This window comes from Thamnophis elegans, chromosome 12 (genome assembly GCF_009769535.1).
Source record: "Thamnophis elegans isolate rThaEle1 chromosome 12, rThaEle1.pri, whole genome shotgun sequence".
Classification (NCBI taxonomy): Eukaryota; Metazoa; Chordata; class Lepidosauria; order Squamata; family Colubridae; genus Thamnophis; species Thamnophis elegans.
This window is the reverse complement of record NC_045552.1, coordinates 2,611,254-2,637,191: the sequence shown is the minus strand read 5'-3', so window position 1 is coordinate 2,637,191 and position 25,938 is coordinate 2,611,254. Positions and strand designations below refer to the sequence as shown.

Below are 25,938 nucleotides of genomic sequence, written 5' to 3'. Positions count from 1 at the left end.
CCGCGCCCACCCGCCCGGGCTCTATAAAATCCCATTTAGGCTCTTTTTTTTAACGAAAAACGCGCACGCGAGGAAGGCAGCGCGTGCGCGGAGGTGTTCACATTTGCGAACCCTTAGGGAAGGTAAGTAAAGACCACCCCTGCAGACAACCCCAGCCGTGGCCGGGCGTTATACATGGGTGAGCTTCCAACCCTTAAAAGCGACGCTTCCTCTGCCATCTTCTCTTGTCGGATGTCCCCGGCTCCTCGGGAGGGTTCTCTTTTCATTCTCCGTCCTGCTTTTCTTTCCCTTTCCTTTTCTTCCAGCCTTTTCTGCAAATTGGCAGCCCTGGTCAGGCACCGGGTCTCACTCTTTGGTAAGCCTCCCTCTCGGCTTTCTGGGACTAGGGAGGTGCTCAGCCCACCTGTTCCATCTCCTTCTTCTGCCTGTTACTGGTTCGGGGGGGGGGGCTAAACCCCGCCTGCCCTGCTCTCCCTTCTGCATCTTGACTTTGCTGATGCTACGTCAGCTCTGTGTTTCCAAGCCAGATTCTTTGCTGGCCCTGTTTTCTCCTGCCCGATCTCCGCATCCTTTTCAACCGGGTGTCTAAACCTACCTGTTGCATCCTCTTCCTGCAGGTACCGATGCTGCTGCTGTGGTTAATTGCCTTCACATCCTGGCTCGGTCCTTGGATGCCAGGTGAGCAATCTTCCTCCGTCATCCATCCATCCATCCATCCATCCATCCATCCATCTATCTATCTATCATCTATCATCCATCATCTATCTATCTATCTCTATCTATCTCTATCTCTCATCTATCTATATCTATCTGTCTATCATCTATCTATATCTATCTATCTATCATCTATCATCTATCTATATCTATCTATCTAACTATCTATCATCTATCTATCATCTATCTATCATCTATCATCTATCTATATCTATCTATCTAACTATATCATCTATCTATCATCTATCTATCATCTATCTATCTCTATCTATCTATCTATCTATCTATCTATCTATCTATCATCTATCTATCATCTATCTATCATCTATCTATCATCTATCTATCATCTATCTATCATCTATCTATCTATATCTATCTGAATAGAACTCTGCATTGGCAACACGGAAGGGCATCCAGCCAGTAAACACTGCTCCATTCAGTTGCCCAGACACTACCCTGCAAGAGCTTATGGGTTCATTAAAAGCAGATGAGCATCTGGGAAGAATATCTAGGCACTGAGTGTTGTGGCCCGGCAGGAGCCGTCGACCACCAGCTGGCGGCAGAGCATTGGATCAGAGGGAGTGTTCAGGGAAACACTTTGGAGTTGTTACAGGATGCACCCCGTCGAAGGGTTACTCGACGGAAGGAACAACTGAGTATTTACAGGAGATGATTGCGAGCAGCTATTGCTCATTGGGATCCTCTCCTGAGTATAAAGAGACTGCTGGTGCCACGCCCTGGTTGCAGAAGTCAACGTTCCATTCTTGTTCTAGTGATTGTTCTTGTTCGCCTTCACAAACCGAGAGAGGCCAACTTGGATAAGTGGTTTGAGATAAGAGAAGCTGGGTATGCATTTTGGTATGAGTTCTAGGACTTTCTGCCGGAGCTATTATCTTTGTTTATTTGGGCTTGCAGCCAACAAGAGCTTGGACTGATTAAAAGAAACCTTTTTAGTTACGGGGCTTTTGGCTTTCATTCCTGGATGGAGAAAGGGGGGTCAGAACACTGACTATTATTGTTTTCCCTACCCACAGGACAGTCATGAAATCAGGCCCTGAAATTGTCAAGGCGGGGCTGCGCTCCTTCTTCGAAAGTGCCTCCGACGACATTGAGAAGATGGTGGAGAACCTCAAGCTTGGCAAAGTCTCCCAATCCCGCACTCAAGTCAAGGGCGTGGGGCAGAACATCACCTACACCACCGTGGTCCTCTTGCCCGTCCTCACCTCCCTCTTCGAACACATCGCCCAGCACCAGTTTGGGGACGATGTCATGTGTGAGTATGGCAGGAGGAGGGTGGGGATGGCTGAGCAGGCTCTGAAGCTAAGAGGGTGTGAGAATGCTGCGCATCTACTCCAGGGGTAGTAGAAACGGTCTGGAGGAGGCCTGGTCTGAAGTCCAAAGGGACTATCCTTTAGGAGAAGGATTTGGGGGAGCGAGAACACGGGGGCATCTTGTTCTGACCGAAGCTTCCCAAGAGCATGAAACCAACTCCTTGTCCCAATAAAAATACCCTTTTATTAATTGACTCACCTCCAGCAAAGTCTTTCAAGGGAGGATTTACAGTCACAGACCTTATCTGGCTTGGAGAGCTGCCAGGACGATATCTGCAGAACTTGGCAAGGAGCCTCGGAGAGTCACGAACCAATGAAGCGAACTAATGGCCTCCTGCAAACTCCACTCCCCTTTCGCTCCTCTTTTATTTCCTCTGGGAGGGGCCATTCATCATCCACCTGTGGTCTTCCTCCCAAGTCAACCCCTATTCTTTAGCTGTTCTCTTTGTCCGGCAACTCTGCGCATGCGCACACTGGGAACAGGCTCCAGCTGTTCTTCTGCCCCACTGATCTCCAACTCCAAAGGCAGCTGATAACTGTCAGATGGCCTTGGCCCCCCTCTCTGCCTCCGACACAGAGCCCTCATCCGAGCCTTCCCCAGACTCCAGGACTGGCCCAGGTTCCTCCCCAACCTCCTTACTGTCCGAATCTGCTGCCAGCTCCGCTAGCCGCTGGCGGGCCACAACACATCTCCTGACATCAAAAGAGAGGGATGAAGAAGTTGCATGGCTCCCATTGTTCAATCTTTCTCTCCCTTTCTCTTTTGTGCCCCTTCAGTGGATGATGTCCAGGTCTCCTGCTACCGAACTCTGAGTAGTATCTACTCCCTGGGGACAACCAAAAATCCATATGTGGAGAGGTGAGTTGAGTATGAGGACAAAGTTGGCTTCAGCGGGAAGGATATAGATCAGTGGTGAAATCTAATTTTTTTTGCCACCGATTCTGTGGGCGTGGCTTAGTTGTGGTTGCGTCATGTTGACTGGGTGGGGGTGGCCAGCTTCTTTTTACTTTATAAAGCATTTTTTTCCTATTCGGCCAAATAGACAGGAAAAAAAATGTTTTAAAAAATTGGTGGTGGGGGGAAGTTCCGACGATCATGAGGCTCACAGCTGATCCAAGCGATCGTCGGAAGCTTTTTTTTTTTAGCTTTTTAAAATCGGCAGGATTTGGGACAATCATCCCTACCGGTTCGGCCGAGCCGGGAGGATTTCACCCCTGATATAGATCCTTTGTGGTGAGATGGAGCCAAGAGGTTGGGAAACGGCCAGCTAGGCTGGAAGGAGGTATGAAGTGAGGGCCTAGCTTGGAGTCCTTGCACATTATGGCTTTGTCCCTTGTCCCTCCCTGCAGGCAGAGGCCCCAACTTGGAGAATGCTTGGCACGGCTGGCAGCGGCGATGCCTGTGGCTTTCCTGGAGCCGCATATCAACGAATTCAACCCTTGTTCTGTTTATACCACCAAGTCCCCGAGAGAGAGAGCCAGTGAGTGTGGCAGAAGGAGGCAGGCGGGACTGCAATCTTCTTTTGCTTTGACACTTCCTCCAATTCTCTCCCCTTCCTCATTGGGCAAGGGGTTAACATCCATCTAGGTTTCTGATCCAATTGCGGTCATAAGTTGAGGACCGCCTGTAAGCATTGCTCACTTTTCTAATGGCAGCGTCCGAAGTAATGCACCAAAAAAAGAGAACTCCAAGGAAGGTAGATTCCTCAAGGAATGATTTATTGGATACTTCCATGTTGGCACAACTGTTGAAAACTGACTGAGGGTTCCCATGGTTTCCCTCTAATTAAAGAGTAAAAGTTCCTCCTTTCCTTCAATTCATCAGTCACATTGTCCAATCAAAGTGCTGGCTGGTTGCTTGGTTACTTTGCTCCTCCTTTCTGCAGTCACCTGTTGGAATGCCCTTGGTTCCCATCAAAACTAGTTCTTTCTCCCCTCCCTGTCCCTTCTTCTCCCTTGTGGCGACCATGAATCCTCCAAGATGGCCTTGACCAGGTTCACTTCAGAATTGACATCTGGAGACATTCCAGAAAAGACATCTCTGAATTTAGCTCTCCCCACCCCCACTCCCAGATGTCCAGAAATTTAAACATGCTTGTCTTCCATACTAGTCTTAGGCCTACCGAACTGTGTGGAGGAGATGTGTCCAGATATTCCAGTCCTGGAGAAGCTGATGAAGGACATCAATGGGCTGGCGGAGTCGGGGGCTCGCTATACCGAAATGCCCCACGTAATCGAGGTCACCTTACCGATGCTTTGCAATTACCTGCCCCGTTGGTGGGAGAGAGGTCCGGAGACCAACGCGCAGGGTCCTTGGTGCACGGAAGTGACCTCTAACCAGCTCAACACCTTGCTGGGGAACATCCTGAAGATCATCGTCAGCAACCTGGGCATAGACGAAGCATCTTGGATGAAGCGGTTGGCAGGTACGGAGGGAGCCTGGGTGGCGGGGTTGAGGCAGAGATGGTATTCAGCAGGTTCCGGCCAGTCCTGGAGAACCGGTAGTGGAAATTTTGAGTAGTTCGGAGAACCGGTAAATACCACCTCTGGCTGGCCGCGCCCCCATCTATTCTCTGCTTCCCGAGTCCCAGCTGATCGGGAGGGAATGGGGATTTTGCAGTATCCTTCCCCTGGAGTGGGGAGGGAATGGGGATTTTACAGTATCCTTGCCCTGCCACACCCACCAAGCCACGCCCACAGAGCCGGTAGTAAAAAAAATTGAACCTCACAACTGGATTTAGGCGTTTCTTTCTTTACAAGTGGGATTAAATTTTGCTTTGGAGAGAAGTCACATAATAAGGTATAAAATTAAACCAAGGTTGTAAGGAACCCCCGAGCTGCCTTTGCATGGTGTGCTGAGCCTTGGACCTGTAATGGTGATGTTTGAAGGACATACTAGGCCATGGGGTGTCCCACAACTTCTGGTGGCAAGCTGTTCCACTGGTTAATTGCCCTCCGTGTTTGGAAGTTTCTCCGTAGTTCCAAGTTGCTTCTCTCCTTGATAAGTTTCCCTCATCCATTGTTTCTTGTCTGGCCTTCAGGTGCTTTGGAAAATACACTGACCCTCAAATAGTGGCATACAGGTCGTCTTCAACTTACAACAACAATTGAGCCCAAAATTTATGTTGCTAAATGAGAAACTCACTGAGTGAATGTTTTGCCCCATTTTACGAGTTTTCTTGCCACCGTTGTTAAGGGAATCACCGCAGTTCTTAAATTAGTGACATAGTTGTTAAGTGGATCTGGTTTCCCCACTGGCTTTGGCTCATCAGAAGGGGACTTACCTGGGCCAATAAGCAGCTAGAGGTTCAGAGGTGATTCCAGTCCCTCTGGAATGGTTTGGAGGGACTCTTAACTTGAAACTTGGGGGAAAAGGTAGCCTGCTCCCGACTGAGGAGGCTCTTCCCCCTCTGCGCAGTCTTTGCACAGCCCATTGTCAGCAAGGCCAAGCCCGAATTGCTCCGTTCCCATTTCATCCCCACCATGGAGAAGCTGAAGAAGCGCTCCGGGAAAGTGGTGGCGGAGGAAGAACAGCTGCGGCTGGAGGCCAAGTCCGAATCGGAAGACACCGAGCTTCTCATCCGGGATGAGTTTTCGGTGCTGTGCCGCGACCTCTACGCCCTCTACCCGTTGCTGATCCGCTACGTGGACAACAACAGGTAACTATTCACAGTTGGCGAACCGAATCCGTGAGCAGATTGCAACGTGCAGGCGTTCGAGGTGGGTGTAGTTAGGAAACACAGCGCAGGGATTTCGGGAGAGGCCATTTGGTCTAGTGGTGAAGGCACCAGGCTAGAAAGCAAGAAACTGTGAGTTCGAGTCCCTCCTTAGTCATGAAAGCCAGCTCAGTGACGTCCGGCTAATCACCAGGAAACGGGGAGTTCTAGTCCCGATTTAGGCACAAAATCCTATCCGATGACTTTGGACCTATCACTAGGAGACAGTGAGTTCTAGTCCCACCTTAGGAATGAAAGCCTGTCTCACACACACACACAAACACACACACTCTCCCTCCTCTCCCTCTCTCCCTCTCTCTCTCTCTGTAGTTTTCTTGCAGATGTTTTATTACCAAACTGAATAATATCATAAATGCTAGACGGGAGGGGAGTTTGCTCACTCCACACTCACCCCCCTAGCAGTGATAATGTTACCTAATGTGTAGAGCCGAGGTGGCACAGTGGTTAAATGCAGCACTGCAGGCTACTTCAGCTGACTGCAGTTCTGCAGTTCGGCTGTTCAAATCTCACCGGCTCAGGGTTGACTCAGCCTTCCATCCTTCCGAGGTGGGTGAAATGAGGACCCAGACTGGGGCAATATGCTGACTCTGTAAACTGCTTAGAGAGGGCTGAAAGCCCAATGAAGCGGTATATAAGTCTAACTGCTATTGCTATACCTAGTTGGGTCGTGAAATATTTGCCAGAAAACTACCAAGCGCAGAGAGCACAAGGATCACCCAACAGTCCTCCACACTTCTTCGCATACTCCACTCCCTTCTAAGGACTGATGATGTTCCCTAGTTGGGGAAGAGAACGTCTTTAAGAAAAAACGAGAGAGCACCAAGAACCCAACCGTTCAACCCTGAGCTACAGTTGTTCTCTTCTGTTGATAGGGTGAGCTTCAGTGCTGAGTTTCAGCAGAGTAGATCACATGAAGTGTGGAACGGGGAAGGAGGCGCTCACCAACCATTCCTTTTCCATCTGCAGGGCCCACTGGTTGACCGAGCCCAACTCGGACGCTGAGGAACTGTTCCGGATGATTGGGGAAATCTTTATTTATTGGTCCAAGTCCCATGTGAGTGAGCTTTGGGCGGGTAGCAGAGTGGCAGGCTTGTGGGTTTAATTTCCAAGTTTTTTGTTATGGTCCGCCAGTGGCCAGTAGAGCCGGCAGCAGAATCGGACAATGGAGAAGTTGAGGAGAAACATGGGCCAGTCCTGGAGGCTGGGGAAGGCTCGGACAAGGGGGGAGGGGGCGGGGCCAACTGCTCACCAGAACAACCAGTTTGCTAGAATTGGTGTGAGCCAGTAGAATCCCACCACTGGCCGATACAGTGCCACAAAGACAGTTCTGTGTCAGAGGTGGTATTCAGCAGGTTCTGACCATTTCCGGTAGTGGGAAATTTTGAGTAGTTTGGAGAACTGATCAATACCACCTCTGGCTGGCCCCGCCCCTATCTATTCTCTGCCTCCTGAGTCCCAGCCGATCAGGAGGGAATGGGGATTTTGCAGTATCCTTCCCCTGCCACGCCCACCAAGGCATGCCACTCCCACCAAGCCACGCCCACAGAACCGGTAGTAAAAAAAATGAATCCTATTCTGTAGGTAGCCTAGCCCGCAAATGTATTAGGTTGAAGCCCCTGTAGAAATCTTCACCGTCTGATTCTTCTTCCTCCTGCAGAATTTTAAGCGAGAAGAGCAAAACTTCGTCGTTCAGAACGAAATCAACAACATGTCCTTCCTGACAGCCGACAGCAAAAGCAAAATGTCGAAGGTGAGAAGGTTGCCGGGGTCTCCTCCTTCGGCTGGGGAGAAGGTAGTGGGTATGTCCTCCTTACCGGCTCTTGCCACCCTTGAAGCCACGATACCATCCCTGGGAGGGGATGGGTCTTTGCCCCAACCGCTGCTGAGCTCCAGGTGGACAGGAAGAAACCAACATCTGGGTGATTTCATAGGAGCCGAGGTGGCGCAGTGGTTAGACTGCAGTACTGCAGGCTACTTCAGCTGACTGCTATCTGCAGTTCAGCAGTTCAAATCTCACCAGGCTCAAGGTTGACTCAGCCTTCCGTCCTTCCGAGATGGGTAAAATGAGGACCCGGAGGCCAACTCCATAAACCGCTTAGAGAGGGCTGTAAAAGCACTATATAATAGTATATAAGTCTAAGTGTTATTGCTATTGCTGTAGTTGGTTGGGTGTTGCAATAGAAGCCCTGGTGGCGCAGTGGTTAGAATGCGGTATTACAGGCTAACTCTGCCCACAGTCTGGAGTTCAATCCTGAGCACTGTGAAGCGGTGTATAAAGGGCAATTGCTATTGCTTACATCCGCCAAGTTCTGGACAGACAATTCTTGCTTTGAGTCCTTCCCCCTGAGTAACGGCGAGGCGGGGATGACGCCTCTTCCTCTAACCTTCTCTTTCTCCTGTCTTGTCTCCCTTTTCTACCCATCTCCACATGTTAGTCTGAAGAAAGCCAGGTTAGCAAAAAGCACAGCTGTTCCACTGGCCCAAAGGGTCAAGGCAGCATGGAGCAATGGGGTATCTTTGCCGCAACCCTTCGCTCCCTCCCTGTTTAGAACTGGGGGGAGGCGGGGAGCGTTGAAAAGTCAACCGGGGCCCGGGAGGAAGGGAAGGGGCTGCGGCTGCATGGACGATGACAAAACGTGCGGTAGCTTTTTTTGCAGGTCTGGCCGCAATGCCTCAGACATGCGATGGGTGGCACTTTCTGCCTGTCAGTCACTCAGTTAGTGGGACTCACGCCATGTTGAAGCGGGCAGCCATGCTCTGGAGTAGTTCTGACATGCCACAGCATGTCCTCCTCCTCCTCCTAACTAACTGATTTGGTCCCGGAGTCTCCAAAACCCAGTACTAAAAAAAAAACATCCCTTAACTCCCAGCATGCCTTGGGAGTCCTTCTCCAATCCCAATTCACCTTCTTGGTCCTCTTCTTTTCCCCCCGTGGCCCCTCAGAGCCCATCATCCTGCCCTGCCACTCTCCGAGGGTGGGTTGGGGAGGAAGAGGCTGCCTGTTCATGCCCCTTCGGCTGCCCCAACCGTGCTTGTGTGCGGTTCTGCGTAGAGATTGGCAAGGCTGTTTTGCAAGGCTGGCTGTTAAGTGGGCAAAGATGCTGGAAGGGTGTCTTGTCACCCTGATTGATCCGAATTAATTCATTTCACTTTGATCTCTGGGGGGGGTGGGGAGGAGGAGGAAGAGGGCCTCTCCGTGCCACACCAACTCCATCCTTCCCCGTTTTGAAAATTTGGTCCAGGCGTCTCAGAAATCTGATTATTTTTCCTCCTGTTGTCAGGGTTCCAAATAGCATCCAAAATTAAACCAGAGTCCAAGGCAAATGTATTGCTCAAAGTTCCAATTGATGAAGAGAGACATGTTGGCACCTCTAGGAAAACCCGAATCTGGAGGCTTCCCGGTTTTCCCCACCCAGTTGAAACTTCAAGATTTTGCCCCCACACCCACAAGTCCATCCCATGGTCCAATCGTCCAGTGCCATGCTGGCAGCTCCCACCCACCCAGTTCCGGTCAGGTGCAGAGGTGCAGAGACAAAGAATGACCTTGGCTTTCTAGAAAGAATGTTGTTATGGCTACATAGCATCTAACTCCGTACAATCCCCAACTCCCATTTTCCCACCATAGAAAATGCATAGTAGAAAAAAAAATAGAAAGTGTGGCAGGCCAAAGATCCAAAAGAAAAGATGGCTGTCAGCCTGACATCTGTTGTCTACCATAAGGGTCCCCAACTCCTGGCCCCCATCCCACCACTGCCACATCGACTGGTCTACCGAGCCGATAAGGTTGGAGACGACTGGTCTACAAAATATAAGTTCAGAATCTTCTTTCCGTTTACAACTCTGTGGGGCAGACCTGGGCTTTTTATGGCTCTCACACCACATCGGGCCTTTTAGTTGTCTCTATCCGGTCCGCGTCATTTTATTTCATTTTGAAGGCAATTGCTATCTTCTATTTTTTTCCATACGCGCGTGCATGCCTCTCTATGCACCCTCCTAGCCCTCGTGACTCGGCTTCCACAACCGTCCCAATTTTTCATGTGGCCCCTTGGGAAAATGATGTAGGATGTGGTTAAAAAAATAATCCTCTCGATGGCCATTATAATGTGATCCACCCCAGTGGTGAAATTCAATTTTTTTTTACTACCGGTTCTGTGGGCGTGGCGTGGCGGGTGTGGCGTGGCTTAGTGGGCGTGGCCGAGGAAGGATACTGCAAAATCTCCATTCCCGCCCCACTCTGGGGCCAGCCGGAGGTGGCATTTGCCGGTTCTCCAAACTAGTCAAAATTTCCGCAGCCGATTCTCCGAACTACTCAAAATGTCCACTACTGGTTCTCCAGAACTGGTCAGAACCTGCTGGATTTCACCCCTGATCTACCCTCTGCTGTAGATGCATCCCATAAACGAACAGGTGGAGCTTGGATCACATCATGGGCAGCTGCCATCTTGACTTTTCTGCCTGCCGATACCCCTGACCTCTTGACATGAACACTTCCATCAATCCTGCTATAATGTCCCATAATTTCCTTTGCCCAGCAACTGCCTCTATCTTCTTCATTTTAATTCCACGTTCCTAGATCTGCAGCTCTGTGTCTCTCCTCCAGTTCTTCCGAATGGGTCCTCTCTACACTGGCTAACACTCCCCCCACCCTTCTCATCCCCAGAAGGCCCTTCCCCTATCCAGGCATAACCTCTGCATGTGCATCGTCACTTCTGAAGTCCGGTCAAAGTTCTCCTTTCTGTCTCTGAGTTGGTGGATCAAAAAAACGAATGCATGGAATGAGATTTTGATCCACGCGCTCCATACAGACGGTCTTGGAAGCAATGGTGATCGATCCCAGATCCTTGAGTATTCGAGGCAGCCAGTCTCTGGATTGTCACTTTTGACACCACTGGATCAGAGGTCTCCAACCTTGGCAACTTTAAGACTGGTGGACTTCAACTCCCAGAATTCCTCAGCTAGCTCTGGGAATAGTTCGCAAGTCTTAAAAGTTGTCAAGGTTGGAGACCCCTGCACTGGATCATAGATCTCCAACCTTGTCAACTTGAAGAGCTGTGGACTTCAACATGCTGGCCTGGGGAATTCTGGGAGTTGAAGGTCTTCAAGTGGCCAAAGTTGGACAACCCTGCCCTAGATTTCTCTCCCATCTTCTCTTGAGGGAGGATCTGGTCCAGCTTTCCCACCAGGTCATGGAGTCCCCATGTCTGAAGCAGTGCTTGGTCATTAAAGCTTTTGCCCAGTCGAGCTGTTGGCATGCCAGGGGACAGCCTGAGTGCCACAACCTCCCTTTCCCGCCAGGCTGACTTTGGCTCTTACCTCTCCTAGTCAGGCGGCTCGGACCAGGAACGGCACAAGAAGAAACGCCGAGGGGACCGCTATTCCGTACACACGTCCCTCATCGTGGCCACGCTGAAGAAGATGCTTCCCATCGGCCTGAACATGTGTTCCCCAAACGACCAAGAGCTGATCACCCTGGCCAAGCTGCGCTACGCATTGGTGAGGGGCCTGGGGTGGGGGCCTGCTAAGGAAACCAGGAAGGAGGCAATGGCAAAGTCTCCAGATCTCCGACTGTTGACCAGGCTGGTTGTGATTGACTAGAGAGGAAGCCCTGTTGGGAGGTCCACTCAACGGTGGAGCTGGAGAGCATGGGCGAGACAGATGATTGAGAGGAGCATGAAACGAGCATTCGCTTTCCTACTTGAGGAAGGATAGAAAAGATACAAAGGACAACTTTGTTACACTTACACACACACACACACACACACACACACACACACACACACGATCACAATGACCATGTTCCTCCTCGAGTTCCCACTTTGATTTCAGTGATTTCTATCCTGCCATCAAAGATACGAACCCAGAGGTCCTGTCAGTCAAGGAACACAAATGTTCAGAAGTCACAATTGATTGTTTTATTTAAGAAGGGATAAAGCTGGTGGGGAAAAGGTTCTTTCTGGGATTGGTTCCTCTGTTCATGTGAAGGCTCTCCTTTTCTGCAGAAAGACACCGATGAAGAGGTGCGTGAATATCTCAACAACAACCTTCATCTTCAAGGCAAGGTGAGGACCTGGAACTGCTCCAGAAAGTGAGGTTTGGGGAAATCAGGTTTTGTAGGTTTTTTTTCCTTAAATAGACTTCCTCCCTTCCTGTCTGGATGAGTATGTGAGTTACTGAGTAGAATCAAACTTTTCTTCTTTCTTTCTTTCTTTCTTTCTTTCTTTCTTTCTTTCTTTCTTTCTTTCTTTCTGTATTTATTTATTTATTTATTTATTTATTTATTTCTCTCTTTTTGTCTCTCTCTCTTTCTCCTCCCTCCCTCCCACTCTTCCTTACTCTCTTCTTTCCCTCTTTCTCTTTCTTTCCTTCCCTCCCCCTTCCTTCCTTCCTTCCTTCCTTCCTTCCTTCCTTCCTTCTTTCTCCCTTTCCCCTTCCCCTCTTCCTTTCTCTCTCTCTCTCTCTCCTCTTCCTTCCCTCCCACCCTCTCCTTCTTTCCTTCTCTCATCCTCCCTCCCTCTCTTCTTATCCTTCGTTCCTTCCTTCCGAATCCGGGCAGCTTACAAACTACTACATAACAATGACTATAATAAAACTCAGAATCTAGCACCAAAAAGAATCTGGGGAAAAAACATGAACATCCCACAAGGGATTCATCACTCATTCTACCAGGATTTGGGGATAGAGACTAGTTTTAAGACCTCATTTAAATAGAGCTCGGGCGGGGGAGTGGGGGAATGGTGATGCTTCAGATGCTCTGAATGTCCCCATTTGCTGTGCAGTGGGATAATTCCCCCTCCGTGTCCCCATTTGCCTTGCAGTGTGATAATTCCTGCTCCATGCGCTGGCAGATGGCCCTCTACAAGGAAATGGCTGGGAAGGCCGAGGACTGCAACAAGCCAGAGAAGATTGTCAAACGGGTTCAAGAAGTCTCTGCTGTGCTCTACCACCTGGAACAGGTACAGACCCACAGAGGGATTTGGCAGGTTCATAAGTTAAAGAGTAGGATGCGCTGTCTACGTTTCTGGTGGCTGCTGAGAGCTTCCCAAATTTGAACCGCGATTCTCAGCGGCTGCCAAATTAAAAAGTCAACTTAAAATAAAAAACAGCAAAGAAGCACCAACAATAAATATAAGCAGAATGGCAGCCGAGGGTTAATAAATATCAACCCTTGCAATAACATCCATTGCTCTGGACCCTTTCATCTCCCAGCCCCCATGCCAGGGGACTCTTTGTTGGATGCTTTTTAAAAAAAAACTTCCTTTCTCTTTGTTTCCTTTTTTTTTTTTAAATCCTTTTTTAAATATCAAAATCATCCTTCTAGACATTCATTCAATAACTGTGCATGCCGAGAGCATAGACGTCCCCAAGGCAGGGAAGAAATCAACTTACCTTTGTTACTGCTTTGCAAATGTGTGTGCATGCGCCACCGCCACACATGCGCAGAGCATCAAAAACGGGTCGTGATGACGTCCAGGCAGGTGGGCGGAGCCTCCTGCTGCCACCGCTACTACCGGTCCGCCCGAACCGGATAGAACCGGCTGAATTGTACCACTCCTCCAAGGCAATTCAGTGGACTTGTTCGCTGTTCACCTAACCATTGGTCACTCGGGAAGGCCTTGTGGATATGATAAGAGTGGATTGGGACCTAGTAACCCGTCTTCTTGATGGGTCATGGAGTTTTCAGAGGGAGGAGTCTCAAAGGAGAAATATAAAGAAAGGGGAAGGAAGCAAGAGAGAATTGCTGGTCTTCCAACCCCCGGTTTTCTTCTGCCTTCTTCTGCAGTTAGAGCACCCGTACAAATCCAAGAAAGCCGCGTGGCACAAATTGCTCTCCAAGCAACGGCGTCGCGCAGTGGTTGCGTGCTTCCGCATGACACCCCTCTATAACCTGCCCAGGTGAGTTAATACCGCTTTGGTTGGTATTCACCTCTTCCAGACGGAATGGAACAACTCGCTGGAGGACAATTCAACAATTCAAATTAATTCTTTAAAATAATTTTAAAAGTAATTTTAATCTTTGCCGTTCACATTTCATTCTGTCCCTCCTTTGGCATTCTTTCTTGAATAGCAATAGCTTAGACTTATATACATCGCTTCACAGTGATCTACATCCCTCTCTAAGCAGTTTTACAGAGTCAGCCTCTTGCCCCCAACAATCTGGGTCCTCATTTTACTGACCTCGGAGGGACGGAAGGCTGAGTCAACCTTGAGCCGGTGAGAATCAAACTGCAGGCAGCCGGCAAGCAGTGGAAGTAGCCTTCAGAACTGCGATCCTAACCACTGTGCCACCACGGCTCGTGGTTAATTATTCTACTCGGCTATTTCTTCGATATTAATGTAGGTCTTTTCCTGCGATGAGTTATTCCACAGTGAGTTGGCCATGGTGAGTTGTCCTGTGGCAGGTTGGCCAAAGTAGCGCAGTGGTTAAGAGTGCAGCACCGCAGGCTACTTCAGCTGACTGCTAGTGTAGTTCAGCAGTTCAGCAGTTCAAATCTCACCAAGCTCAAGGTTGACTCAGCCTTCCATCCTTCCGAGGTGGGTCAAATGAGGACCCAGATTGTTGGGGGCAAGAGACTGACTTTGTAAAACCCGCTTAGAGAGGGCTGTAAAAACACTATGAAGTGTAAGTGCTATTGCTATTATATAAATCTAAGTGCTATTGCTATTGGCCATGGCGACTTGGCGTAGACCCCTTCCAGCAGTTGGGTGGGGTCTGTGTTTCCCTAGCGTGACCCGACAAATGCGCGCATGACAAAAGCGCGCCGACAAAACCGCGACGTCATCAACACGGCGACAACAGCGCGACGACAGAAGCGCTATTTAAGTTAAGGTAAGGGTTAGGGTTAGGTTTAAGGTTAGGGTTAGGGTTAGGGTTAGGTTTACAACGCGCTTCTGTCGCCGCTCTGTTGTCGCCGGACTTCAGCGCTCATTCGTCTGCGCGCTTTAGAACTCGCGGTTTAGTCGGGCGCGCTTTTGTCGTTCGCCCTTTTGTCGGTGAACCTTTCCCCAGCACTTCCAAAATGTGAATCATCTGGCTGGGGTGAAGGACACAATTGACCTGCCTTTCTGCTTCTCAGGCATCGGGCTTGCAACATGTTCCTGGAGAGCTACAAGTATTCCTGGATCTTCAGTGAAGAGCATCCCTTTGAAGACAGAATGATTGACGATCTGTCTGTGAGTCTTCCTCAGGGTGGGGGGAAAGAACCTGAAGTCAACTTGGGGACCTGGTTTGAGTTCTCATCTCCCGGCGTTTGTTTAGGGGGAAATACTACTTTTCAGATCTGATCTCTTAATTGCTCTTTCTCCTATTGTGGGATGTGGGCTGTAGAAACCTGGGCCGCAGGAAGAGGAAGAGGAAGAGGAGCAGGAAAAGAAGCCGGATCCTCTGCATCAGCTCATTCTCCATTTTAGCAGGACAGCGTTAACAGAAAAGAGGTTTGTAGTACGGTGATAAAGTCAGAGCCCGGTGTGAATTTGGGCGCAAAAAGCGTGAAGTAGCTGTAACATTCTGCCCTGATGCAGGAGAAGGACAGGTGGAGCCTGAGGGTGGAGTCAAGAGAGGAATCAGCCTTGCATCGTCACAAGTGATCTAAGTCCTGTTGTGGCCCACCAGTGGCCAGCGGAGCTGGTAGCATATTCGGACAGTGAGGAGGTTGGGGAGGAACCTGGGCCAGTCCTGGAGTCTGGGGAAGGCTCCGATGAGGGCTCTGTGTCGGAGGCAGAAAGGGGGCCAGGGCCGTATGCCAGTTATCAGCTGCCTTCGGAGTCAGACATCAGTGAGGCAGAAGAACAGCTGGAGCCTGTTCCCAGTGTGCGCAAATGCAGAATTGCCAGACGAAGGGAACAGCTAAAGAACAGGGACCCTGACGACAACTATCGGACCCACCACTTGGTGGGCTCCGTACTGCCCTGGGGATCTGGCCTGCTGGCAAAACCATGTCTCCATTCTTTTTTTTCCATACTTCTTTATTCTCTTACATACCATTTTAAGTACACATTCACATTTGTTGTTCTTCTTTACATTTGTCATTCTTACACATTTGTTATTTCATTTAATAGGTTGTAATGTACAGTTTGGGTTGCTTTATTTACCATCCCTTCCGCCAGTTGTAACACCACCTTATTTTTCCCTTTCTTTTCTCCCTCTCTCCATCTTTTCTCTACTTCCTTCCTTCCTCCTCTCCTTCCTTCTTCCCTTGCCTTTCTCCTGCTCCTCCTCTTCCTCTTCCCCTTCCTACCCCCTCTCCTTCTCTTCCTTCTCTACCTTCCCTCCTCCTCTCCTTCCCTCTTTCTTCTTTCCCCCATCTTCCTCTCATTCTCTCCTCCTCTCCCCCTTTCTTTTTCTATTGTTGTAGGTGTCTCTTTCAAATCTCAGTTTATGTTTCCTTGGGATGGTGTTTCCGCAAACCCAGATATAATTTGGTATCATTTCTTATTCCCTTCCCTAATCTAGTCTTCATGCTTTTCGAAAGAAAAAGCTTCCTCCATAGAAGTGATAGAGGTTCTCTTAGAGTTGAGGGTGTCAAAACTCTGTGTGGTTTTGTATGGCCAGCCTTCTACAACTTGAGGTCCTTTCAGGGTCAGTTGCCCTGAAACTTCCAGAATTCTTGGCTGATTTGGGGAGTTGGGAGTTCAGCCTATCTGGAGGAGGAGAGACTGATTCTGAACGTGCTTACTTTGTTTCAGCAAACTGGATGAAGATTATCTGTACATGGCCTACGCTGACATCATGGCCAAGGTAAGCAAGAGATGGAGCATGTCGGTCTGCTTCAAAAGCTGAGTGTCTTTCTCTGTTGTCCCTTCTTCTGTGGCTGCAAATGCTGCACCAAACTTTTTGTGGGGCGGGGCAGGACCCATTGGTGGGAGGGATTGGGGGAAAAGGGGTGCAACCCATTTTTGCATCTCATATTTACAACATGGCCTAGAACCCGGATATCTGCGAGACCGTCTTCTGCCGCATACCTCCCAGCGGCCGATAAGATCGCACAGGGTGGGCCTTCTCCAGGTGCCGTCAGCCAGACAATGTCGGCTGGCGGCTCCCCGGGGGAGGGCCTTCTCTGTAGCCGCTCCGACCCTATGGAATGAACTACCCCCAGAGATCCGGACCCTACCAACTCTCATGGCCTTCCGAAAGGCTATCAAAGCCTGACTATTCCGGCAGGCCTGGGGCTGTTGACCTCATGACCGAGGTTCAGCCCCGATTAGATGGAGTGCATGATGTGGTTTATTTTTTTAACTTGTTTCCTCCGTTTTTTAACTCTGCACTTTTTAAAAATTTATTTCTATAAGCCGCCCGGAGTCCTTCGGGATTGGGCGGCCTATAAATTTATCAAATCAAATCAAATCAATCAAATCAAGATATGCAATGAAAAACAAACTTCCAAGAGAAGTCCATATAAGATTTACTAAGAAAGCAATTAAGACACAAATACTGCAGATGGCAAGAGATAAAACACTGAAATATAAAGACAAGGAGATTGTGGTTCGGAAACAAGTACCAAGAAGAGTGAGAGAGATAAGAAGAGAAAGCAGAACTATTCTACGCAGAATACCTTAGAGGGAAAGAGGAGGAAACGGGAAAAGAAAAGCTGAGGGTCTTGCTATATTGTCCCCTCTTCTGTGGCTGCAAATGATGCACCAAACTTTTTGTGGCCTGTCAGCTCTTCTCCACAAATGGGTGGGGCAGGACCCATTGGTGGGAGGGATTTGGGGAAAAGGGGTGCAACCCATTTTTGCATCTTATATATATATATACTTTGAAATGGATCACAGCTGGAACAGTATCGTTCCAGATAGCATCCTCAATCAAATAAGAATACGAGGCTAGAGATTCCTCAAAGTTCCAATTTATTAGCTGGCACATCTGGGAAAACCCGAATCCGAAAGCTTCCAGGTTTCCCACCCACCCAGTTAAAAGTTCAAGACCCTGCCCCAACACCCACATGTCCGTCACGTGTTCCAATCAGTCACTGTCACGAAGGAAGATCCCTCCCATCCACGTCGGTCCAGGTGCAGGGACAAGATGACCTTGACTCTCGGAGATGGAATGTTGTTATGGCTACACATCTCCCGTGCTCCATACAATGCCCCCTTCCGGTTTCCCACAGTAGAATGTGGGGCAGGCTTGAGGCCCAAAGGAAAAGATTACTTCCAAGCTTGACAATCCAGCAACCAAACCCACGTGTGAAGGTTTCAAGTTGTCTACTGTACTTTATTGTGTGCGACCTATACTACAAGAATTTCAAGGCATCAAGAATATAGATTATGTGCTTCTGCGGATGATTTGGTTATAACATTAACCCAACCACAGGAATCTAGTAAGGTTTTAATGAATATGATTAATCAATATGGCCAAGTGTCTGGATTAAAAAAAATGTTAGGGAAAACAAAGATACTAGTTAAAAATATGAATACTAATCAAAGGGAAGAATTAGAAGGAATGACAGGATGTGAAATAGTTAAAAAGGTTAAATATCTAGGAGTCTACATCTCAACCTCAAATGGGAAACTATATAAGTATAATTATGAGCCACTATGGCGTAGCATACAGACAGAGATGAAAAATTGGGAAAAAATTACAATTATCCTTGTTGGGAAGAATAGCAGCAGTGAAAGTGAATGTTCTGCCTAAATTTTTGTTTCTTTTTCAAATGATACCAATACTTTAAAAAAAAAAAGAATTTCCTCAGACTGCTTGTCTTCGCTTGGGAACAAACAGATAAGGTCCCATGGAGTTTAGGCGGTGTCAGATCTAAGTCTTTTGCAGCTGCACAAGGACTCAAGGCTAAGTCCCCGCTTGATCCCTGCTCCTTTGCCAGGCTGAGAGTTTTCCAGCAGGCAGTTATAGGATCTTCGTCTATCTCTCTTGCTGCTCACCCCTTTTTTTCCCTTTAAATCCCTGGGACTTCAGAGCTGTCACATTAATGAAGGAGAAGAAGGTGATGGGGAAGAGGAAGAAGAAGTGCCTTTTGAGGTTAGTGACTTCTCAACTTCCCAGATTGGTTTCTGGACACCTTTAACCTGCAGGTGTTCAAATCTTCCTTCTTGATTAGATGGCCTGGGTGCTCCCAACTTGCCAAGAAGATCAAAACAGTCCAGAGGTGAAGCTTAATCCTACATTTCAATAATAGGAAAATGACGGCCTGGCACAGTCGGTAGGCGCACTTCTGCTTACAGATGTCCCTTCAAAACCTCGTGCCATCTAGTGACCCTTCATAAAAGCAGCAGGGGAGGCCTGGGTTGGGTCAAGCCCATCTAATCCATCCTTCCATGCCCTCCTAATGGTCGAACAGATGCAGAAGGGACTTCAACCATCCTTGTCATTTTCCAGTCGCTGATGTGTCAGGGCTACAGCCAAAAATGCAGGAGGTGATGAACAGCCATCAAGATCAATAGCTTTTGAAGGCGTCTCCATGAATTCACCCATTCCCTTTCTAGAATCTTCTAAATCAGTGGTCTCCAACCTTGGTAACTTTAAGACTTGTGGACTTCAATTCCCAGAGTTCCTCAGTTTTGCTGGCTGAGGAACTCTGGGAGTTGAAGTCCACAGGTCTTAAAGTTGCCAAGGTTGGAGATCACTGTTCTAAATGACCATAAAGATTCAATTCTGCATTATATGGAAGAGGTCTCTGCTCTTATTAATTTCCCATCTTCACCTAGAGTACTAGTTTGGTCTGATTAAGGCACTAGGCCAGAAAGTGGGAGTTCTAGTCCTACTTTAGCCGTGAAAGCCAACTAGGTGACCTTGGGCCAATCACTAGGAGATGGTGAGTTCTAGTCCCACCTTAGGCATGGAAGCTGGCTGGGAAACTTTGGCCCAATCGCTTTGGAGATTGTGAATTCTAGTCTGGCCCTAGGCATGAAAGTTGGCTGGATGACTTTGGGCCAGTCACCAGGAGATGGTGAGTTCTAGTCCCGCCTTAGGCATGGAAGCTGGCAGGGCAGAGATGGGTTCCTACCAGTTCGCACCTATTTGGTAGAACCGGTTCGTCAAATCTACCGAACCAGTTAGAAGAGGTTCCACCAGTGGACCCGGAAAGCAGGCCACACCTACAGAAGAGCTTCCAAAAAATTTTGAAACCCACCACTGGTCCTTGGATATGCTTATTCTACACTATCAAGCTCATATTTATAAAACTCAGTGCCTCTGTGAAAGGTAAGGATGACTACTGCGTTTATGGTGCAATCAGAACATTGCGTGTGTTGAAGTTGTTTTAACGCAAACCAAAGATGCCTTTAAAAAAAACAAGTTTACGTCACATTCTTATGCATGCCAGTGCTGTGTATGAGGTAATTTAAGGTGGTTCTGACAAATGTCGTCGGCATCTTCACATCCGGTCACATGGGCGGCAAGCCACTCCCATCTGGTCACATGGGCGGCAAGCCACTCCCACAAAGGAGGCCACACCCACAGAGTAGGTTTCGAACAATTTTTGAAACCCACCACTGTTGTGGGGAAAATAGGAGGGAGGTGTGTTGGATATATTGTTGCCTTATTTGTAAAAAATAATAACGGTGGGATATAAACAAGCCAACAAATGCATTTCATTTTAGCCGTTGACTTGAATCCCAATGTTGGAAGAAGTAGAGGAAAATCTAAGAAACAGAAGTCTACCTTTTGGGAGCTTATAAAAAGCTGCACCTTTGCACACCACCCAGGCAGACCCCGGAAAATACCTGAAATGCTTTGATCTGGATTTTGGATACCAACCAATAGCAGTAGACTTATATACCGCTTCATAGGCCTTTCAGGCCTCTCTAAGCGGTTTACAGAGAGTCAGCATATTGCCCCCAACAATCTGGGTCCTCATTTTACCCACCTCGGAAGGATGGAAGGCTGAGTCAACCCTGAGCCGGTGAGATTTGAACCGCTGACCTGCTGATCTAGCAGTAGCCTGCAGTGCTGCATTTAACCACTGCGCCACCTTGAAGAAGACTCGAAGAAGTCTCCCTGTCTTCCTCCTGTAACCTCCTCCTTTCTGCTCCTTTGTCTTCCTGCAGGAAAAGGAGATGGAGAAGCAGAAGCTTTTGTACCAACAATCCCGACTTCACAATCGCGGAGCAGCTGAGATGGTGCTGCAAATGATTAGCGCATGTAAAGGTTAGAAGCGATCCTACATTTTCCCTCCCGCATATCTCCTGTAAAGAATGGATCCCTGGATAGGTCAGGATTACGTCGGTTCCACCACAAAACCGCGTTCGACTAAACTGCGCTCGACGAAACCGCGTAGCTGACGTCATCAACAGGGCGACAACAGCGCGGAGACAGAAGCACGCTGTAAACGCTAAACCTAAAATTAACCCCTAAACCTAAACCCAACCCCCCTAAACCTAATCCTAACCCTAACCCTAAACCTAACCCTAAACCTAATCCTAACCCTAACCCTTAACCTAACCCTAAACCTAACCCTAACCCTTAACCTAACCCTAAACCTAACCCTAAAGCGAACACTAAACCTAACCCTTACCTTAAGTTGAATCGGCTTTCTTTCGACGCGCTATTTAAAGCGCCCTTCTTTCTCCACGCTGGCTGTTGTCGCCCTGTTGATGACGTCAGCGACACGGTTTAATCGGGCGCGGCTTAGTTGGGCGCGGTTTTGTCGTGCCACGGATTACGTCATCTCAAGAGAGGAAAACCTTGATTTAGTTGGGAAGAACTAGAGCTGGGAGATTTGGGAGGTACAAGTGGTCCTCAACTTACAGCCATTTGCTGTAAGTGACCGTTCAAAGAAGAAGTTGTTGTAACAGCCAAACATGGATATCACATCATGTACCAGACGAGATACAGGAAGGACTGAAGTGGGAGGGGGAGGAAGAAGAACAACTGGATGAAGAGCAAATGAACAATATTATGGAGGTCTTGATAGTAGGAAGAGGAAGGTGCCCCTAATATCTTCTGGTATTAAACTTAGTTTAATAACAGTGAAGTCGGGACCCAAGAAGCAAAAGCGAAGTTGCTTCTTAGTTTCTTCATTGTTCCTTTGCTTATAGCTTGTCATCTCATTTGGTTTTTAGATGGAGAAGAAAGTCACTGCGTTCCAAGACAAGAGATGTCAGGGAATAATTTGGTTTTCTGTCTTGACAGGGGAGCCTGGAGACATGGTCTCCTCCACTCTGAAATTGGGCATTTCCATCCTCAATGGTGGCAATGAGGAGGTGCAACAGGTAAGAGGAAGGAGACCCTTTCTGGATCAGGATGCTCTGTGCACAGTCACTCACGCCCTCGTCCTTTCTGGCCTGGACTACTCTAAGGCTCTCTACATGGGGCTGCCCTTGAAGAGCACCCGGAGGCTTCAACTGGTCCAGAATGCGGCTGCGTGGGTGATCATGGGGGTACCTAGGTGCTCCCATGTGACGCCCCTTTTAGGCGGCCTGCACTAGTTGCCGGTTGTCTTCCGGGTGCGATTCAAGGTACTAATTATGACCTTTAAAGCGCTCCATGGCTTAGGCCCAGGGTACCTGCGAGACCACCTACTGCCACCAGTAGCCTCCCACCGTCCAGTGTGATCCCACAGAGTTGGCCTCCTCAGGGTGCCGTCGGCCAGACAGTGTCGGCTAGCGACCCCCAGGGGGAGAGCCTTCTCTGTGGGAGCCCCTTCCCTCTGGAATGAGCTGCCCCCGGAGCTTCGTATAATTCCCCGACCTCCGGTCCTTCCGACGCGCCCTAAAAAGTTGGCTTTTCCAGCAAGCTGTCCTGGCCTGAATAGAATAAAATATAGGATTAATTTGGTTGTTAATTTTAATTTAATTTTTAATTCAATTGGGGTTTTTTTTTTTGGATACTTTATTTAATGTCCCTTTTAATTTTTGTAATATGTGTTTTCTTTTATGTTGTACGCCGCCCTGAGTCCTTGGGAGAAGGGCGGCATATAAATCCAATAAACCTATAAACCTATAAAACCTAAGCAGGATTCTGGGCAGGTTCTTCCTTTTGCTAATTCTTGGAGACTGAGAAATAGTTTGCCCCAAGTTTAAAAGATTCAGATAACACTGGATGGAGTATAAAATTAGGACCGAGGGGGGAAGTGACTGTCAGAGTTGGAGAATAGTGGTTCAGTGGGAAGCGTTCTGGAGAACAGCTGGTGGTGGGAGATATCTTTAAAAGAAAAGTGAGAGCAAGCTAGAGATGACATCAAATGGATATCCATTTTTGGAGGTCCACCATGGACCCTCCTTCCCAGGATAAATCAGAATTGTAGAATTAACTGAAGGAGGCAAACTTGGGCCTTCTGTCTCACCACATGATAGTCCCCTTTGAAGCATCCGATTGTCAGAGTTGGGAAAGGTACATCTCTAGAGTCTCTCACAAGACGACTGGAAGGGTCTGGTTAGGTCCATGCAATGGAGGATGGTGTGGTTCTCCTTCCATCTATTGTATGGTCCTCCTGTAGATTAAACCTTCAGACCTGTAGATGTGAAGAACAGTGATCCATGAAGATAAGAACTTGCAGTGTTACGTTGTTTGATTCACCAAAAGCTAAACATTTTGTTTAACATTGATTAAACAAAAGCTAAACTCGGCCGTAAGGAAGGCTGAGCGCCAAAAAATGGAGGCCTTTGAACTCTGGTTCTGGGGAAGACTCCTGCATTGAGTCCCTTGGACTGCAAGGTGATCAAACTGGTCAGTCCTAGAGGAGATCAACCCTGACTGCTCTTTGGAAGGCCAGATCCTGAAGAGGAAACTCAAATACTTTGGCCACCTCATGAGAAGGAAGGACTCCCTGGAGAAGAGCCTCATGCTGGGAACGATGGAGGGCAAAAGAAGAAGGGGACGATAGAGAAGGAGGTGGCTGGATGGAGTCACCTCCATCCAGAAGTGGTAGACGAGATTTTAAATGGACTCCAGAGGATGATAGACGACAGGAAGGCCTGGAGGAACATTGTCCATGGGGTTGCAATGGGTTGGACACAACTTTGCAACTAACAACAACAAAACATCGGGTTAGAGCCGAGGTGGTGCAGTGGTTAGGGTGCAGTACTGCAGGCCACTTCAGCTGACTGTTATCTGCAGTTCAGCGGTTCTAATCTCACCGGCTCAAAGTTGACTCAGCCTTCCATCCTTCCGAGGTGGCTGAAATGAGGACCCAGATTGTGGGGGCGATATGCTGACCACCCGGAGGAGGGCCTTCTCTGTAGCTGCTCTGGCCCTTTGGAACGAACTCCCCGCGGAGATTCGGACCCTCACCTCCCTTCAGACTTTCCGTAAAGCCGTTAAAACCTGGCTGTTCCGGCAGGCCTGGGGGTGATGAGTTCCCTTCCCAGCTCGAATTGTGTGACTGTTGATTGTTTTTAAATTTTCTCTGTATCCTGTTTGTTGTTTTTGCCTTGTCTGTATTACCCCCGTCCCCTGGGTTTGTTAGCCGCCCTGAGTCCCTCCGGGAATAGGGCGGCATATAAATGAAATAAACCTATAACCTAACCTATAACTGCTTAGAGAGGGCTGAAAGCCCTATGAAGCGGTATATAAGTCTAACTGCTATTGCTATTCCCTGTCCATATGTTGACTTTCTCTCTTTCTCCAGAAAATGCTGGATTATCTGAAGGAGAAACGTGAGGTGGGATTCTTCCAGAGTGTCCAAGCACTAATGCAAACCTGCAGGTACTTAGCATTGTCTTCTATTTTTTCTTTGTTTTCAATACTTCTCATTATCTTTTTGGCCACAGTCTGGAGTTTGAGGTCCTCTAGATTGGTTCTACCACAAAACCGCGTTCGACTAAACCGCGCTCGATGAAACCGCGTAGCTGACGTCATCAACAGGGCGATAACAGCGCGGAGACAGAAGCACGCTGTAAACCCTAAACCTAAAATTAACCCCTAAACCTAAACCTAAACCCCCTAAACCTAATCCTAATCCTAAACCTAACCCTTAACCTAACCCTAAACCTAACCCTAAACCTAACCCTAAACCTAACCCTTAACCTAACACTAACCCTAACCCTAACCCTTAACCTAACCCTAAACCTAACCCTAACCCTAACCCTAAACCTAAACCTAAACCTAACCCTTAACCTAACCCTAAACCTAATCCTAACCCTTAACCTAACCCTAAACCTAACCCTAAACCTAACCCTTAACCTAACCCTAAACCTAACCCTAAACCTAACCCTTAACCTAACCCTAAACCTAACCCTAACCCTTAACCTAACCCTAAACCTAACCCTAAACCTAACCCTAAACCTAACCCTTACCTTAAGTTGAATCGGCTTGCTTTCAAAGCGCTATTTAAAGCGCCCTTCTTTCTCCGCGCTCGCTGTTGTCGCCCTGTTGATGACGTCAGCGACGCGGTTTAATCGGGCGCGGCTTAGTCGAGCGCGGTTTTGTCGTGCCACGCTCTAGATTCACCAAGGTCCACCGACTGGATAAGATCGATTTGTATAAAGTTGCAAACTCCAGACCAAGTCTCTTTCACATACCTCTGGTTCAAAAGAAAGGCTGTAAAAGACTTGAAGAGTCCTTCACCAATGGGTGACAGGGAAATGCCAAGAACGTTGAGGTCACCATGAGTATCTTGGGGAGAGATAGGAAGAAATGAGAGATGTTCTCCCAGAACATGTGGTGGCCTAAAGTTTGGAGCTCCATAAAAACAATTTGGGAAGGACTATGGGAATTCCAGATTTGAGGAGGACTTCCTATAAGCCACTTTTCTCCATCTGTGGGACTCCTGTGTGTGTGTGTCTGATGTTTAATTTCCAACAATGCCTTGAAGCTAAGTTGGGGCATCACAGGAAATTAAGAAGGTGACTCAGATCAAGAGGCAAAAATCATTAGAGCATCTGTTGGCCAAGGGGTTGGTTTGCCTGTTACTGCTCAAGATGGAGTCCTAATGCTCAAAAAAGTAAATTTATTTATGAATGAGAGAGCATGTGGTAAGGAAACGTTATTGGTGGCGCAGTGGTTAGGGTGCAGTACTGCAGGCCACTTCAGCTGACTGCTATCTGCAGTTCAGCGGTTCTAATCTCACCGGCTCAAGGTTGACTCAGCCTTCCATCCTTCCGAGGTGGGTGAAATGAGGACCCAGACTGTGGGGGGGCGATATGCTGACTCTGTAAACCGCTTAGAGAGGGCTGAAAGCCCTATGAAGCGGTATATAAGTCTAACTGCTATATTGCTATTAAGTAGAAGTTAAACTAGGTATGGGGTTTCAAACTCAAGGCCCAGG

At 48.2% G+C, this 25,938-nt stretch overlaps 1 protein-coding gene across 1 annotated transcript in view; it reads left to right on the top strand.

Moving 5' to 3' along the window:
- Window positions 1–25,938, top strand: part of RYR1 (ryanodine receptor 1) — a 151,733-nt gene that overhangs the window by 89,293 nt on the left and 36,502 nt on the right. Inside the window, 20 exon segments of the mRNA XM_032227777.1 lie at window positions 306–355; window positions 618–678; window positions 1,749–1,987; window positions 2,823–2,904; window positions 3,396–3,526; window positions 4,157–4,471; window positions 5,464–5,704; window positions 6,749–6,836; window positions 7,440–7,532; window positions 11,105–11,275; window positions 11,782–11,841; window positions 12,598–12,735; window positions 13,563–13,675; window positions 14,857–14,953; window positions 15,108–15,214; window positions 16,466–16,517; window positions 18,690–18,752; window positions 20,780–20,879; window positions 21,864–21,943; window positions 24,301–24,377. Of these exon segments, the coding sequence (XP_032083668.1) occupies window positions 306–355; window positions 618–678; window positions 1,749–1,987; window positions 2,823–2,904; window positions 3,396–3,526; window positions 4,157–4,471; window positions 5,464–5,704; window positions 6,749–6,836; window positions 7,440–7,532; window positions 11,105–11,275; window positions 11,782–11,841; window positions 12,598–12,735; window positions 13,563–13,675; window positions 14,857–14,953; window positions 15,108–15,214; window positions 16,466–16,517; window positions 18,690–18,752; window positions 20,780–20,879; window positions 21,864–21,943; window positions 24,301–24,377 (2,358 nt within the window).